The 17,135-nt window shown below is 47.3% G+C and overlaps 1 protein-coding gene and 1 long non-coding RNA gene across 18 annotated transcripts in view; one reads left to right on the top strand and one right to left on the bottom strand.

Annotated features, from left to right (window-relative positions):
* The window catches only part of LOC142045962 (uncharacterized), a 38,144-nt gene that overhangs the window by 10,837 nt on the left and 10,172 nt on the right, over positions 1 to 17,135 (top strand). The gene's annotated exons all lie outside the window — the stretch shown is intronic.
* Positions 1 to 17,135, bottom strand: part of LOC116816267 (uncharacterized) — a 29,618-nt gene that overhangs the window by 6,428 nt on the left and 6,055 nt on the right. For 2 of the 17 annotated variants that reach the window (XM_075060977.1, XM_075060981.1), the window contains exons 2-6: positions 15,792 to 15,824; positions 8,983 to 9,130; positions 7,747 to 8,019; positions 6,519 to 6,595; positions 5,877 to 5,938 (exon numbers count right to left, since the gene is read on the bottom strand). Coding sequence is in view for 3 of the 17 variants with exons in the window: in XM_075060972.1 (XP_074917073.1) it covers positions 6,379 to 6,481 (103 nt within the window). In the remaining 14 variants the exon portion in view is untranslated. The other 15 variants (XM_075060974.1, XM_075060976.1, XM_075060983.1 and 12 more) reach the window with 11 other exon arrangements.

Below are 17,135 nucleotides of genomic sequence, written 5' to 3'. Positions count from 1 at the left end.
GACTGAGAGCAATCAATGGGACACAACATTCCGGTACAAAATATATGGAAGGACAGATCAGGTTGTGCACAGGGAGGAGTGGGCACTATGTGAAAGAAAATGTAACTCAAATGAACAAAAATCTTAGCATCACATGTTCCACAGAATCTCTATGGATAGAAAATCATGCTCTAATAAGATATAACATTAGGATCTATTGATCGACCACCTGCCAGGACAGTAACAGAGATATGAAATGCTAAGGGAATTAGAGAGGCTATCAAAATTAAGAACCCAATAATAGTGAGGGATTTCAATTATCCCATACTGACTGGGAACATTTCACTTCAGGACGAATGCAGAGAGAAAATTCTCGATATTAAATGACTTTAGACCACTGGTACGGGAACCACAAGGACAGGCAACTCTAGATTTCAATCCTGAGTGGGACAGCAGAGTGTCAAGAGGTAACTATAGCCAGGACTGCTTGCAAATAGTGAACATATATAACAACATTTAACATCCCTGTGGGGGAAGAACATCTCAACACCCAACGCTGGCATTTAATTTCAAAAAGGGAACTACACAAAAGAGGGGTTAGTTAAACAAAAGTTAAAAGTACAGTGACTAAGTGAAATCCCTGCAAACTGCAATGGGCGCTTTTTAGAGACACATAATAGAAGCCAACTTTAAATGTATACCCCAAATTAAGAAATACAGTAAAAAACTAAAAAAGAGCCAGCCCGTGGCTTAAGCAACCAGTAAAAGAAGCAGTGAGAGATAAGACTTCTTTAAAAAGTGGAAGTCAATCCTAGTGAGGCAAATAGAAGAGCATTAAACACTGCCAACTAAGTGGCAAGAGTGTAATAAGAAAAGCCAAAGAGGAGTTTAAAGAACGGCTAGCCAAACACTCCAAAGTATAACAAAATGTTTTAAGTACATCAGAAGCAGGAAGCCTGCTAAATAACCAGTGGGCCCTTTGATGATCGAAATACAAAAGAGCGCTTAAAGACAATAAAGTTCATGCGGAGAAACTAAATGGATTCTTGCTTCAGTCTTCACGGCTGAGGATGTTAGAGAGATTCCCAAACCGAGCTGGCTTGTGGAGGTGGCAAATCTGAGGAACTGTCACAGATTGAAGTGTCACTAGAGGTGGTTTTGAATTAGTTGATAAACTCAACATGTAACAAGTCACCGGGACCGATAGCATCACCTAAGAGTTCTGAAAGAACTCAAATGTGAAGTTGCAACGATTAACTAAGATTGTAACCTCCTTTAAATCAGCTTCGGTACCCAAATGACTGAAGTCAGCTAATGTAACGCCAATATTTAAAAAGAGGTTCTAGAGGATCCCAGCAATTACAGACGCGTATAGTCTAATGTTGGTACCGGGCAAATTAGTCGAAACATTAGTTAAGAATAAAATTGCCAGACAGACACATAGAAAAAAGAACTGTGAGCAATAGTTAACATGGTTTCTGTAAAGGAAATCGTGTCTTACTAATCTATAAGTTCTTTTAAGGGTCACCAACAGTGGACAAGGGATCCAGTGGACATAGTTACTAGATTTCCAGAAACCTGACAAGGTCCCTTACCAAAGGCTCTTACAAAATTAAAGCTGTCATGGGATAAAAGGAAGGTCCTTTCATGGATGAGAACTGCGTCAAAAGACAGCGAACAAAGGGTAGGAATAATGGTAAATTCTCAGAGGAGGGTAACTACTGGTGTTCCCAAGAATCAGTCTAGGACATCCTATTCAATTTATTCATAAATGATCTGGAGAAAGGTAAACAGTGAGGTGCAAAGTTTGCAGATGATACTAAACTACTCAAGATAGTTAGGATCAAAGCAGATTGAAGAACTTCAAAAAGATCTCACAAAACAAGTGATTGGGCAACAAAATGGCACATGAATTATGTGGATAAATGTAAGAATGCACATTGGAAAAAACCCCACTATACTACAATATGATGGGGCTATATTAGCTACAATGGTGCAGAAAAAGAATTGGCGTCATCATAGGACATTCTTGAGATGTCCACACAGTGCACAGAGGCGGTCAAAAAAGCAAACAGGATTTAGGAATCATTAAAAGGGATAGAGAATAAGACTGGAATTATATATTGCCCTTATATAAATCCATGGTATGCCCACATCTTGAATACTGTGTACAGATGTGGTCTCTCACCTCAAAAAAGATATCCAGCACACGAAAAGGTCAGAAAAGGGCAAACTAAATGATTAGGGTTTGGAGAGGGTCCCATATGATCGAAAAGATTAAGAGGCTAGGACTCTTCAGCTTGAAGAGAGGAGACTAGAGGGGATATGATAGAGGTATATAAATCATGAGCGATGTGGAGAAGTACATAAGGAAAGTTATTTACTTATCCCATAATACAAGAACTAGGGTCACCAAATGAAATTAACTGGCAGCAGGTTTAAACAAATAAAGGAAGTTGTTCTTCACGCAGCGCAACAGTCAACTTGTAGAATTCCTTACCTGAGGAGGTTGTGAAGGCTAACTATGGCAGTGTTTAAAAGAGAACTGGATAATTCATGGTGGTTAAGTCTATAAATGGGTATTAGCCAGAATGAGTAAAGAATGGTGTCCCTAGCCTCTGTTCGTCAGAGGATGGAGATGGATGGCAGGAGAGAGATCACTTGATCATTGCCCGTTAGGTTCACTCCCTCTGGGGCACCCGGCATTGGCCACTGTCAGTAGACAGATACTGGGCTAGATGGACCTTTGGTCTGACCTGGTACGGCTGTTCTTATGATATATGTTTTCATTGTAGACCTGCCCTGAACACTTTTCCCAGATCTGAACAGGAGCTCTGCGAAAGCTCCAAAGCTTGTCTGTTTCAACTACAGAAGTTAGTCCAATAAAAGATATTATCTCATCCACCTTGACGCGCTCTTGTTTTGGGGGAGGGTGGGAGACAACACTGAATGTGGGAGCACTGATCTAGGGAGCAGGGGTCAGAATTGATGAATCCAGAGATTTGAGTTTGGGGAAGGGGAGATTGCAATGTTGACAACCCCACATGTTCAAAAATTATGAGTCAGACCTCAAAAAACCACATGCTTCTGGTTGAAAAATCATGATTAAGTAATACATTTTTGGCTTAAATTTCTCTGCTTTCTGAGCCTTTAAGGTTACACTTGGGTCACATTTTTAAGCATTAGACCGCAACATGAAGAGCTGGAGACTTAGGGTGTGTCTATAGTACAAGCACTGCACCCCTGCTGCTGTAATGTAGACAGAACAACAATGGAAGGTGTTTCTCCATCACCACCCTTAAGAGCCAGTAGCAAGGTCAATGACAGAATTCTTCCGACCTACCTGAGTCCACAGTGGCTGTTAGGTTGATCTAACTATGTCCCACGGAGTGCAAAATTTCTCACAGCCCTGGGCAATGTAGCTAGGTTGACCTAAGTTCTAGGCTGACCTAGTTCGAGGCCTCATCTTTTTTTTAAATAAAGGCTGTTGCTGTTCTCACTCAGTCTTGTGACTCCAGAAGCTGGGGCTCTGGGGGGAAAAGCACCAAATATTGCAAGACTTGTGACAACTGGTGTCACTGAGACAGTCCTATGGGAGGGGGAGAGAGAACTGATCATGGCGATCACTGGCTGTTGGGAAGGAGAGGCTATTCTTTTGTGGGGGTGGGAGTGTGGGAACTGATTTTTGGAGTTTATTGTGTGGTGGCAGGAATTGGTTTCCACAGGGAAAGAGAATTGGGGGAACTATTTTTGGGGCTGGGTTGGTTCTTTGAAGAGGGAGAGAACAGATTGTGGGAGGGAGGGAGTTTTGTGTAGTGGGGAGGTTAACTTGTTGGGTGCCATTCACAAATCACCTTTTACCCTTTGACTCAGTCTCAGAGTTGTGGTAGGGGAAATCATCATAATTGGTTGAGGCTGGGAGCCCCCAGGAAGGCTGGGTGGCAGAGATGGGCTCCTTAATCCTCAGAGTTTTTTAGTGGGCCCGCAAGACCCATTGGTAGCAGGACTGATATGGAGAGGTGTTGTGCATGAAGTTGAAGATGCTGGGAAGTTGCTTTAGTGGGAAGCTCCAGGGCATGATGCAGGCATGTTTATTTTGTTTGGGCTTCTGTTGCAGTGTAGGGAACAAAATAAGAATCATGCTGCAGGTGACACACTGTTGGGAGCAGCAGCTGGCTTGGTGCTTGGTGCAACTTTCCTGCTAACTCTTCCATATAGCACTTGGTTTTAATGATAAAGGACAGCAATCATTCTGTGCCCTTATACTGCAGCTCTGCCCTCCGCTGCTATGGGGTGGCCTGGTTAAGGTAATCTTCCTTTAGATCAGTGGTCCCCGCAGTGTGGGGCATGCTCCTGGGGGGAGGGAAGAAGGGGAACATTCATGGGGGTGCGGCAGGGCCCAGGGACAGCCCCAAGGGGAACAGTGAGGAAGCGCCACCAAGCCTCACTCTGCCCCCAGCTCTGCTCCAGCCACAGCTGTGGCTTTCCTCCTGGCCCTACCCCCCAGCCACGGCCGTGGCTCTGCCCACAGCTGCAGTCCTGGCCTCACCCCCTGGCTCGGCTACAGCTCTGCCCCCAGCCAGGGCTCCGCTTGTGGCCCTGCTTCCAGCCTCAGCCCCAACCCCCAGCTGTGTGTGGGGTGGGGGAGGGGGGAAGATGTGGACAGGGGTAAGAGGGGAGTGTGAGGTAAAAAGTTTGGGGACCACTGATCTAGGTTGTATTTCCCTAGTTTATGAGAAGGTCATGTGAGACAGTATCAGAAGCCTTACTAAAGTCAAGATATACCACATCTACCACTTTCCCCCTAATCACAAGGCTTGTTAATCTGTCAACGAAAGCTATTAGATTGGCTTCACATGATTTGTTCTTGACAAACCCATACTGACTGTTGCTTACCACATTATCTTCTAGGTGTTTGCAAATGATTGCTTATTTGCTCCATTGTCTTTCCAGGAACAGTAACTCCTCACTTAACATTGTAGTTATGTTCCTGAAAAATGCAACTCTAAGCGAAACAATGTTAAATGAATCCAATTTTCCCCATAAGAATTAATATAAATGCAGGGGGTTAGGTTCCAAGGAAAATTTTTTGGGGGCAGACAAAAGGCATTATATACTGTACAGTACTGTACTGTGGTTGGGAAGTGCCCCAGCTTACCCCACACAGGCACAGCCCGCTGCAGGCAAGGACGCTAGGAAGCACTTTTGCTGCAGCAGCGTCAGCTTCCCCAGAGAAGAACAGGCTCAGACTTTGCTGGGAATGCTCCATGCCCGCCTCTTCCTGTCCTCGCACCACTCCAGGCCCACCTCTTCCCAACCCCTATTCCATCTCCTCTGCAGAGCACGCCATATCCCTCCCTCTCCCACCCAAAGTCTTAAGTGCTACCAAACAGCTGTTTGGTGGTGCTTAGGACTTTATGGGAGGGAAGGGGAGGAGCAGAGAAACGGAACTTGTGCAATGCTCTCTTGTACAGTCACTCCTCTTCCACAGAATCTTATAAGCAGGCAGCCAAACGATGTTATAAGGGAGCATTGCACAACTTTAAACGAGCATGTTCCCTAATTGAGCAGGATGTAACATTGAAACAATGTTAAGCAGGACGACGTTAAATGAGGAGTTACTGTACTGATGTTAAGCTGACTGGTCTGTAATGCCCCAGGTTGTCCTTATTTCCCTTTTTATAGATTGGGACTAGATTTGCCCTTTTCCAGTCCTCTGAAATCTCATCCCTCTTCCATGACTTTTCGAAGATAATTGCTAGTGGCTCTGATCTCTCTGCAGTCAGCTCCTTGAGTATTCTAGGATGTACTTCATCAGGCCCTGCTGACTTGAAGACATCTAACTTGATTAAGTAATTTTTAACTTGGTCTTTCCCTAATTTAGCCTGTGATCCTACCTCATTTTCACTGGCATTCCCTATGTTAGATGTCCAATCACCACCAACCTTCCTGCTGAAAACTGAAACAAAAAAGTCATTTAGCACTTTTACCATTTCCACGTGTTCAGTTATTGTCTCCCCCCAAGACCACCTCATTTAGCAATGGGCCTACCCTGTCCTTGATCTTCCTCTTGCTTTTAATATATTTGTAGAATGTTTTCTTGTTACCCTTTACTTGTTATTAGCTAGTTGAACCTCATGCTGTGCCTTGGCCTACATACTTGCATTATTTGTTTATATTCACTGTTTGTAATTTGACCTAGTTTCCACTTTTTGTAGGACTCGTGTTTCAGGTCATTGAAGATCTTCTGGTTAAGCAAGGGTGGTCTCTTGCCATACTTCCTATCTTTCCTACGTAGTGGGATAGTTTGCTCTTGTGCCCTTAATAATGTCTCTCTGAAAATCTGCCAACTCTCTTGAACTGCTTTTCCCCTTAGACTTGCTTCCCATGGGATCTTACCTATCAATTCCCTGAGTTTGCTGAAGTCTGCCTTCTTGAAATCCATTATCTTTATTGTGCTGTTTTCCCTCCTACCATTCCTTAGAATCACAAATTCTGCCATTTCATGATCACTTTCACCCAAGCTACCTTCCACTTACAAATTCTCAACCAGTTCCTCTCTACGGGTCAAAATCAAATCTAGAACAGCCTCTCTCCTGATAGATTTCTCCACCTTCTGAAATAAAAAATTGTCTCCAATACATTCCAAGAACTTGTTGGATAATCTGTGCCCTGCTGTGTTCCACCCCCCACACCCCAAGAGATGTCTAGATAGTTGAAGTCTCCCAAAATTACCAAGTCCTGTGCTTTGGATGATTTTGTTAGTTGTTCAAAAAAGCCTCATCCACCTCTTCTTCTTCCTGGTTAGGTGGTCTGTAGTAGACCCCTACCATGACATCACCCTTGTTTTTTTAACCCTTTATCCTTACCCAGAAACTTTCAACAGGTCTGTCTCCTATTTCCATCTCAACCTCAGTCCAAGTGTATACATTTTAAACATATAAGGCAACATCTCCTGCCTTTTTTCCCTGCCTGTCCTTCCAGAGCAAGCTGTACCCTTCCACTCATACGTATTATCCCACCAAGTCTCTATGATGCCAGCTATGTCACAGCTGTGTTTATTAACTAGCATTTCAAGTTCTTCCTTCTTATTCCCCATACTTCTCACATTAGTATACATATATCTAAGATATTGATTTGCCCTCTCTGTTTTCTCTTGTCTCTTCCTTATCCCTGCTATTATGGCCCATGCTCCCTCCCAGCCAAAGATGAGGACAATGCACTATAGCTTTTAATAATACAATATAAACTGAAGCCATGGGAAAGTCCTGTGGTTTATTATATAATAGACATTATCTGAATGACCCCCTTGTCCTGAGGAGTCTAGGACCTTCCTTGTCCTGAAGACTATTATAATTCAGGATCAAGAACAATGTCAGGCTGAAAGGACTTTGAGAATTCACCATGTCCAGCCCCCTGTGCTGAGGCAGGACCAGATAGACAGACAGCATCCCTGACAGGTGTTTACTGGCCAGGTTTCCATGGTCTTTCAATTGGAAACAGACAGAGCAGCGCTTTACAGAAATTCTTCTGGCCTCCTAGAGAGAGATCCGCTAAGTGGTGGATCCCAGACACCTCTCCTCCAGGAAATCCACTGAGTGGCAGATCCCCACCCCCAAGCTCTTCTACAACATCAGGGAGACTGGTGACTTCGGGGCTCACTCAGATATAAGGGCTTTGTATTAGTCTGTGATATTTTTCTGTCTGGTTTTAGATCCAGGATCTGCACTGTCCTCCTTACCTGAGGGATGTGTTCTGGGCACTTACCAGGAAAGGTGGTGCACTCCTGTCTGGAGATGGAGGCGTTGGAAGCTTTCTTGATTTCTGCAGGTAGGTGGCATGGGTTGACAAGAGGAGCGTTGAGTCTTGTGAGTTTGGGATCCCTGCACCTCTAACTTGTGCTCTACCCTTTGGTGCACTCTTCCCTGCTGGCTGTGGAATAGGGACAAATCCACATTCCTTTTCTGCATGTGAGGAACAGTGCTGTGCTTCCACGGACAGGGTTCCAAGTGCTGCAAGTCTCCTGGCCAAGGAGAGACCCTGTAAGTGACAATTCCCAGAAGGATAGTTTGCTCAGTGACCTCAGGGATTAGCCCCATGCATGTGTGGAGGGGGAATGGGAGGTAGATCAAGCACTTCCTCAGGGTGGCTTCATTAGTGTTGTCATAAACATACAGCTAAGGGTAGCATAAAATACCTCCTTACCCTCTAAAGGGTTAATCCCTCCTTTACCTGTAAAGAGTTAAACTCAGATAACCCGGCTGGCACCTCACTAAAAGGACCAATAAGGGGAGAAGTTCCTTTCCCTACAGATCTGAAAGTTTTTTGTGTTGTGTTCCTTTGTTCTCTCCGGGTCAGCGAGGAACCAGGGCAGGGAAAATATATCTCCCTAAGCCATATCTGAACTAAGCATCCAATATTACAGAAACAGTAAGTAATAGCAAGGAAATGCATTAGATTATCTTTTGTTTTAGCTTGTGAATTTTCCCTGTGCTAAGAGGTAGGTTTATCCCCGTTTTTGTAACTTCAAAGTTTTGCCTAGAGGGGAAATCCTCTGTGTTTTGAATCTGATTATCCTGTAAGTTATCTTCCATCCTGATTTTACAGGGATGATTGTTTTTCAAAGACGTTTATTTAATTTATATATAAAAAAAGGATAAAAATAATCAGGTTCTTAAGTGTCCTAAAGACCCACGGGGGTTGATCTGTGCTCACTTTGTAACCAATTGGTTAGGATATTATTCTTAAGCCTCCCCAGGAAAGGGGGTGTAGAGGCTTGGGGGGGATATATTGAGGGAGGTAGGGCTCCAACTGGCCCTCCCTGAATATTTAAATCACTTGGTGGTGGCAGGGCAAGGAAGGAATTTGTGTCTTGGGGAAGTTTTAAACCTATGGTGGTAGAAATAAGCTTAAGGGGTTTTTCATGCGGGTCCCTGCATCTGTACCCCCGAGTTCAGAGTGGGGAGGGAACCCTGACAAGTGTCTTGGTGGAAGGAAATTTACCTTCTGCCTGTAGACTCCAAGGTGCTGAACAGAGCTTCTTCCAGGCCCTTTGATGGCAGCACCACTGTAGGGACAGATGTTCCCTCCTCGGACCCTCACAATCTTCTCTAACTATTTATTTAGGAAGGTTTAACAGGTTTACAAATCTCTGCCATGTAAACGTTGGAGACAAAACAGTCATTACAACAGTGAGCTCTTCTTTAGAGCAACTTAGTCATACAATAAATCAGCTCTCTCTATTTCACAGGGTGCGACCGCTGACAGAGGGAGTCTTTACAATACCCACAACACGCGGGTTCTATGATTTTATCACAGAGAGTGAAATCTCTGATTGCACATATTGAACAAGCCAGGCCTGTCTATCAAATAGTAATATTCAAAAAAATTGGACAGGTGCACTGGTATTTTTGGAGGAGAACGTACTTGGCGTATTGAATAAATGATAACCAAATATCTAACTGTCCTTTGTTTGTTTTGCTGAGTATATAATTGGTGCATAATTTTTCCATGACCTGCCACATATTTTGGACCAGTCCTCTTGAGCTGTACTATTTGTTTTCCTCACAGAAGGCTAGCAGTAGCTTAGCAGATACTAGCAGATGAGAAATTAATTCTGTATTCTGTTTGTGTGACCATTTTTGCTAGAAGGATTATCAGAGGATCTTTCATAACCAAACTTCACAAATTGTTGGATATTTATTACAAATTGTATCCCAGTGCTCCACCGTACATATATACAATCTCCTCTTTCATCATTGTTTCTCCAACACTTATCCCCATTCAATTTCTATTTTTAATCTGACCGATGTGAAGTACCACTGAAGCAGTACCTTAAAGATATTTTCTTGTATCATACTACAGTTGCTGTTCTTTCCCAGATCAAACCCTGTTCCTCTGGGGTAATTTGTCAGTCCAAATCCTTTTCCTAGCATGTCAGATATGGACTTTTTTTTGCTAAGAAAGTGGTCTACAAAGATTGATTTGTTTTAATTCTTTTATTTCCCAACTACCAGATGCCATTGCTTCTATTAAAGTTAACTTTTTGTTTAAAAAGAACTCTTTTCTAGAAAGATGAGAAACAATGTTTAACCTAAAGGTACTATTACCATGGGAGAGTGGGTCAGTTAAAGTTGTCATCTCTGAGTAAGTTAGGAATGCACCTCACACTCTTTAAGGTTCGTATAGTCTCCTCACCCCTGAAAGGCAAGGTAGGGCTATTATCCCCTTTGTACAGATGGGGAAACTGAGGCTCAGAGAGATGTGACTTGTCTGAGGGGACACAGGAAATTCATGGCAGAGCAGGGAATTGAACCTAGGTCTCCCAAGTCCTTAGCTCATGCCTGAATCATTGGCCCATCCTGCCTCCTACCAGGGTCTTAGCTGGAGACACTTCGGCTTGTTGTGCCAGCTCTTGGAATTTGTCCTAGTTTTGCGTCAGTGCTGGTGGTTGACGCTTCTAGATGCCAGAAGAGCAGAAATAGGCTTGTCTGGATATTCCTCATTCCTTGACAGACACTCACCGGCAGCAGTGGGAAGCAAAGCAACATGGCCCCAGCCCACTCCACTCTGCTCCGCCACCTCCCAGCTGCAGCACTCCGCTTCCTGCCACCAGTGAGTGCGGGGAGGTTGGGGAAAGAATGCCCCCCGTACTCACCTGCAGCAGGAAGCGGAGCGACGCGGCCCCAGACTGCTCCGCTTTCTTTTGTCCTAGCGCCAGCCTGCTCCACTTCTGCCACTGCCGGTGAGTGTGTGGGGAGGATGCCTTCCCCCAAGTGACACAGCTGGGGCTGGCATGAGGGAAGTGGCGCAGGCTCCTCTCAGCCCCCGGCTAATCCCCCAGGCCACTCTGGGACTGCGGGGCCCCCAAAGTTGCCCCCCACAGCCCCTGCCTCCTAGACCCTGCAGGGCTGGGGGTGCCCCTGACCACCCTGAGACCCTCTGCCCCTTATCCAACCCCTCGGTCCCAACTTGGCCCAGCACCCTTAACATGATGCTCAGAGCAATGTGTCAGAGCTTTACCACATTGTATGTAAACCCGTATTATATCAGGTTGCGTTATATCAGGGTAGAGGTGTAGTTGATTGAAAAATGGAAAAAATAATATCTGACTTCTACAAAAAAGGTTTTCCAGCTAGCTCTGAAGATAGTGAAAAGGTCATAAAATCCTTGGTACAACATTGACTACAGTTTAAACTACCAGTCAGTGATATAAAAAACGTACTATGCTGCTCTCCTAGTCAGTCTTTGAGGAGTGGAGAGAGGCTTCCTTGTGCTAATTGAAGTGTGCAGATTAGTGAGATTCTACCATACAGCTGGACATATCACACTAGTCTGAGCACAGTGAGCATGCCCTCTGGAAAAAGACAAGTATTTCCAAAGGCAGGCCTGTTTCAAGTTTAAGTCTAAATGCAGATGCATTGCCATTTTTCATGTCTTTCTGGCACAAGAACTAGAAATTCAGTTTTCTAGCATGCTATGACTGCACTTAAATGTTCAGTGGCATTTCACAGAGCAGTGATATCAGACAAAGACTGAAGGAAACAGATAGTGGATACAAACTGCTGACTTCTGGGAACAGAAATATCTGGTTTTGTTGATGCACAAGGCAGAATAGTAAAGACATGAGTTGTCACGGAGTGTGGGGGAGACAAGGCCCTGCACCCCCAGCTTCCTATGATTCACCATGACTCTCAGCCAGCCAGTAAAACAGAAGGTTTATTTAGACAACAGGAACACAGACCAAGACAGGTCTTGCAGGTACAGACAACAGGACCCCCTCAATTAGGTCCACCTTGATGGGGGGCAGGGAGGCCAGAGCCCCATCTGGGCTTCCCTGCATTTTCCCAGCCAGATACAAACTGAACATCCCTTCAGCCATCTCACTCAGTCTACCCTCGGCTCCTCCCCACCCTTTGTCCAGTTTCCCGGACAGAGGTGTCACCTGGCCTCCAACCCCCTTCTTGGGTTCTCAGGTTACGTGTTCAGCTATCCTCTCTCAAGGAAAGACTCCCCATCTCCAATGGAGACAATCCCAGCAAAACTCCCCTGCAGCCTTTCCAGGTCAATACTCCCCACCCAGTATTCAAACAACACATTAAGAACATTCCCACTTTTCATCACATCTTTCCCCCCTTCGAGACCGAACTGAGCAGGGTCACTTCAGCCAGTGACCTGGGGAAGTTCGAACCCACCAACGTTCCCATGGATGCCCCAGCATCCCTCCCATTCCTTGGTGAGAATTACACCAGGTCCTTCCAGTTTCACAGCCCCCTTTAGGTCGAGTGTGCTCGATTTCACTCGTAGTCCGCATGTGGAAAGGCTTATGCGGCCCATGTTCTTTTGTCACTCCAATAACCCTGGGGTTCAACCTGAGATTGGGTCTTCTCCCAGCGTTCCAGTCTGAGGGTTGTGATTTGGGCTCTCTTGGTTAAGAGCCCCCCTTTTGACCTTGGCCACCCTCTCGAAAGGGTCCTCTATGATGGGCAAGGGTCCTAAAGCCGTTTTCCCCTTGTCCCAGGCCTTCCTCACCCTCTGACAAGGGTGATAGGATCAGCAATACTGTGGGACAGTAATAAAGACCCCAGGCCATACCTCTGCTGGGTATGCCAGATTCCCTGGTGCCCTGAGAGGGGGATGTCATGGGCCAGGTACAGCAGCTGGTGGCGATATTTCCGGGAGAACACCAGCTGCCTCCTGATCCCCCATGACTCCATTTCCCCTGGGGAAGCCTATTCTCACTACAGGAATCCCTTCTCCCACAGGAACCTTTTCCAGCCACCTCTCTCCATGGTCCGTACTGCACTGAGGTCGGCCAGATCCCTTATCTTCCGCAAGGAGGGATCTTTCTGCAACTCAGCCTGGAACTCAGCAGCTGGGACAGGGGGGAGACCTGCTTTCTCTCATGGGCTGGGTCTGAAGATGCAGCCTCCCTGAGTCATTTCCTTGGGCACTCCCTCCCCACCGGGTTAGAGCCCTGCACCTTGGTCAAGGTATCCTCCTTGCAGTCAGGGTGCAGTGCCCCTACCCGGCTCTGACTACAGGTCATGACCAGGGCATCCTGGGGGTTGCTTGGCCAGTCCTCCAGGTCCCCCCGCCCCCATTAACAGCACAGTGGGCAAATGGGGGTGCACCTCCACTTCCTTGGGGCCCTCCTTGGCCCCCCATTTCAGGTGTACCCTCGCCACAGGCACCTAGAATGGGGTCCCACCCACCCTGTCAGGGTCAGATAGTTGTTGGGCATCACCCGATCTGGAGCTACCACCTCGGGCTGGGCCAGCGTCACCTCAGCGCCCGTTTCCCAGTATCCATTGGACCTTCCTCCCAGCCACCTCCAGGGGAAACAAGGCACTCGCTCCGCAGGGAGTGCCCCACGCCCACGCTGTAAACGGAGAACCTTGAGTTTGGGGCATCCAGCCCTTCAGAGGAGCTGGCCTAGGGCCCTCCTCTCTCCTGAACAGTTGATAAGCTGCCAGCCCCCCTTGCTTGGGAAGCCTGCCCTCATCCGTCTGGGTCTCTACCCAGTTAACCCTGTGAGAGTTTGGTCTGCTCAGTCTACCCCTGACCATGGGGCACTGGGTCTGTATGTGGTGCCTCTGGCCACAGTAATAGCAGCCCATGTCCTGTTGGTCCCCTCGAGCTGGTCGGTTGGCCCTGATGCCAGATGTTCCCGTTGGGAGGGGGTCTCCATGCTTCCCCTGTGGGACGTCCCAGGGTCACACTCTCTCTGCACTGTGGCAGGCCTGTTCTTTTGGGACTCCTCCTTGCTATCCCCTGCCTGACTGTTCACAAACTCATCAGCCAGCTGCCCTGCATGCTGCAGGTTCTCTGGCTTTTTTCCCCACCAACCACAGCCTCAGGTCAGGTGAGCACTGTTCATACAGTTGCTCCAGGACAATTAGGTCAAGCAGGTCCTCCTTAGTTTGGGCACCAGCTGTCCACTTGCGGGCATATCCCTGCATCTGGTTGACCAGTTGTAGGTATGTGACCTCAGGAGTTTTACGCTGACTCTGGAACCTTTTCCGGTACATCTCAGGAGTCAGCCCAAACTCACGGAGCAGGGCCTTTTTGAACAGTTCGTAGTCCCCTGCCTCCGCCCCTTTCATTTGGCTGTACACCTCCACGGCTGTGGAGTCTAGTAAAGGGGTGAGAAACTAGAGCCTGTCTGCAGGGTCAACCCTGTAGATCTTGTAGGCACTCTCAAAGGCTGTCAGGAAGCTATCCATGTCCTCCCCCTCCTTCTGCTGGGCCAGGAAGCACTTGTCAAAGCTCCTTGAAATCTTGGGTCCCCTCACACCGCAGTCGGGGGCCCCGGGCTCCTCAGCCTGGCCAGCTCCGACTCATGCTGCCTCTGTTTTTCCCCGTTCTTCCCGCTCCTGCTTCAGTTCCTGCTGCCTCAACTCGAGCTCTTTCAGTCTCATCTGCCTCTCATATTCCAGCCGCCTCAGCTCCAGGGATGGGGAGCTCCACCGAGACGATCCCCTGCTGGTCACTGGGGTCAGGGTGCCCTCGGTATTTGCTGGGCTTCCCTCAACCCCTCCCCTAGGCATAGGTAGGATGGGTCTCGGGATGTCCTCTGCAGCAGTCTAACCCCTCCCAGCCAGGTCAGACCCCAGGGCCCACGCTGTGTCTGCTGGGCTGCTTCCCTCAGGGACAGGGATCGGTTCATCCAAGCGATCCTTCTCCTCCAACTGGGCAATCAGCTGTTCTTTGGTGGACCTCCCAATGCGCAGCCCCCTCTGCCTGCACAGCTCCACCAGGTTGCTCTTAAGGCGTTTAGCATACATCTTCCTGCTGGCCACTCACAAGTCTGTGCTCTCAGCTTTCCATGGTTTCCAGGAAGAACCCCTAGTGTGCCAGCCCTTCTTGAGGTCACCACCTCTTTGCCAGGGTCGAGCTGCAGATTCCTCCACCCTGGGACTGCTCACTGCAGTCCCCAGGGGAACGCTGTTACTGCAAAAGTCCTTCTCTCTGGTCACACTCCCAGGGGTTAATCGCCTCCTGAAACCGTCTCTCTCTAACTCTTCAGCACACCTGGTCCCTATCAATCCCCCTTTGTTTTACTGCGCCCCAGTCATTGCAGGAAGTGCCATCCACGGGGTGCAGTAGATTCCACCGCTACCACCAGTTGTCACGGAGCGTGGGGGAGACAAGGCCCTGCACCCCCAGCTTCCTATGATTCACCATGACTCTCAGCCAGCCAGCAAAACAGAAGGTTTATTTAGACAACAGGAACAAAGACCAAGACAGGTCTTGCAGGTACAGACAACAGGACCCTCTCAGTTAGGTCCACCTTGATGGGGGGCAAGGAGGCCAGAGCCCCATCTGGGCTCCCCTGCATTTTCCCAGCCAGATACAAACTGAACATCCCTTCAGCCATCTCACTCAGTCTACCCTCGGCTCCTCCCCCACCCTTTGGTCCAGTTTCCCGGGCAGAGGTGTCACCTGGCCTCCAACCCCGTTCCTGGGTTCTCAGATTACGTGCTCAGGTACCCTCCCTCAAGGAAAGAATCCCATCTCCAACGCAGACAGTCCCAGCAAAACTCCTCTGAACCTTCCCAGGTCAATACTCCCCACCCATTATTCAAAGGGCACATTAAGAACATTCCTACTTCATCACACTTGACTGTCACAGTTATATGGGCTCTGCAATGCTGACAGAAATAGAGTTGTGTGTGACCTAAGAGGATATTATTGGACATGGGGAAACAGATTTGAGCTGTGAAAACCTTCAATTTTATAATCAATTTTCTGACTGATTGTCATTTAATGAATTTTTTCATAACAACGTATTAAGATTTTACTATACTTGCCTCTGTTTGTCCCAGAGTTCCAGTTGCCATAACCTAGAAAAAGACCAAAAGGTGATCAAAACCCAAATTATATGGTAATGCCAGCTGTTCTAGCTAGAGCATAACGAGAATCAATTCTACCTAAGATCTGACCATCAAATGCACCCAAATAAGCCTCACTATATCACTGTGGATACCCCTAAAAAGAGATCAGAGCTTGACAAACCTATATTACTCTGGAGGAATTCTGCACCACTAAGCATACAGAATTCATGTCCTCTGCAGATAAGGGTGGGGAAGCAAAAAGGAAGTCGCAGCAGTAGAGGCGTGTGGTATTCAGTGCCTGGAGCAGCCAGAAGAGAGGTAAGTCACCGGTGGAGGGGGAGAGGCCCTCCCATGAACATAGTAGGTATTGCCCCCCCAACAGAAGAATGGCATAGAGGGCTGTGTGGGGTCACATGCCACTGCCCATTTCTGCAAGATGATGGAAAGTGCGCCTCATGCTAGCTGACTCAACCTCCTGGGTCCTGGTGCTAATCAAACCCCTCTTCTGTGTGTGCTGGGAGCCATACTGTTTTCCATACAATGGTGAGTGCCACTGATGGGTCATGGCAAGGATGGTGGCGGGGGAGGGGGAGGAGAGGCAGTGAGGAAGAAAGGGGGACAGGATTGGATAGGGGGAATGGGATGTAGGAGTGAGGGGAGGGAGATAGAAGCAGGGGACAGTGGGAAGAGGAAGAGGAAGTGAAGAAATGGATACGATAGGGAAGAGAAACGGATAGGGGAGGGATCCTGGCAGCAGCAGCAGTTGGGGCTCCCCTATTAGGCAGGCCCATCAAACCCTCACCCCAACAAACCCCACACCTGGACCCCAGTATGAGGCCTGTTGTGGGTACTGTAAAGACACTGGTCTCATCACACCTTTTACCACACACTTTTGCACACAAGTAATTGCATCATCATACCCTTCCTGCTCTGTCTGTGTTAGTAGCTGGCAATTTCTGGCACCCAATTCCCAAAGTCAACCCACAATTAGCAAAATCAACCAATTCCTTGTGTCATGTCACATTTATCTAGCTTCAAAGTCTGCACACATTCTTCCAAGGATGAGCTATTTAGTTTTTTAAAAAAAAAAAAATATTTCATTCTGGGCATTTATTTTTCAAGGGACACTCAAGGCCCTCAAGGAATCAATTCTGAAGCACTTAGAAGAGAGGAAAGTGATCAGGAACAGTCAGCATGGATTCACCAGGGGCAAGTCATGCCTGACTAACCTAATTGCCTTCTATGAGGAGATAACTGGCTCTGTGGATGAGGGGAAAGCAGTGGATGTGTTATTCCTTGACTTTAGCAAAGCTTTTGATA

Source organism: Chelonoidis abingdonii, chromosome 26 (assembly GCF_003597395.2).
Source record: "Chelonoidis abingdonii isolate Lonesome George chromosome 26, CheloAbing_2.0, whole genome shotgun sequence".
Classification (NCBI taxonomy): Eukaryota; Metazoa; Chordata; order Testudines; family Testudinidae; genus Chelonoidis; species Chelonoidis abingdonii.
This window is presented reverse-complemented; position numbering and strand designations above follow the sequence as displayed.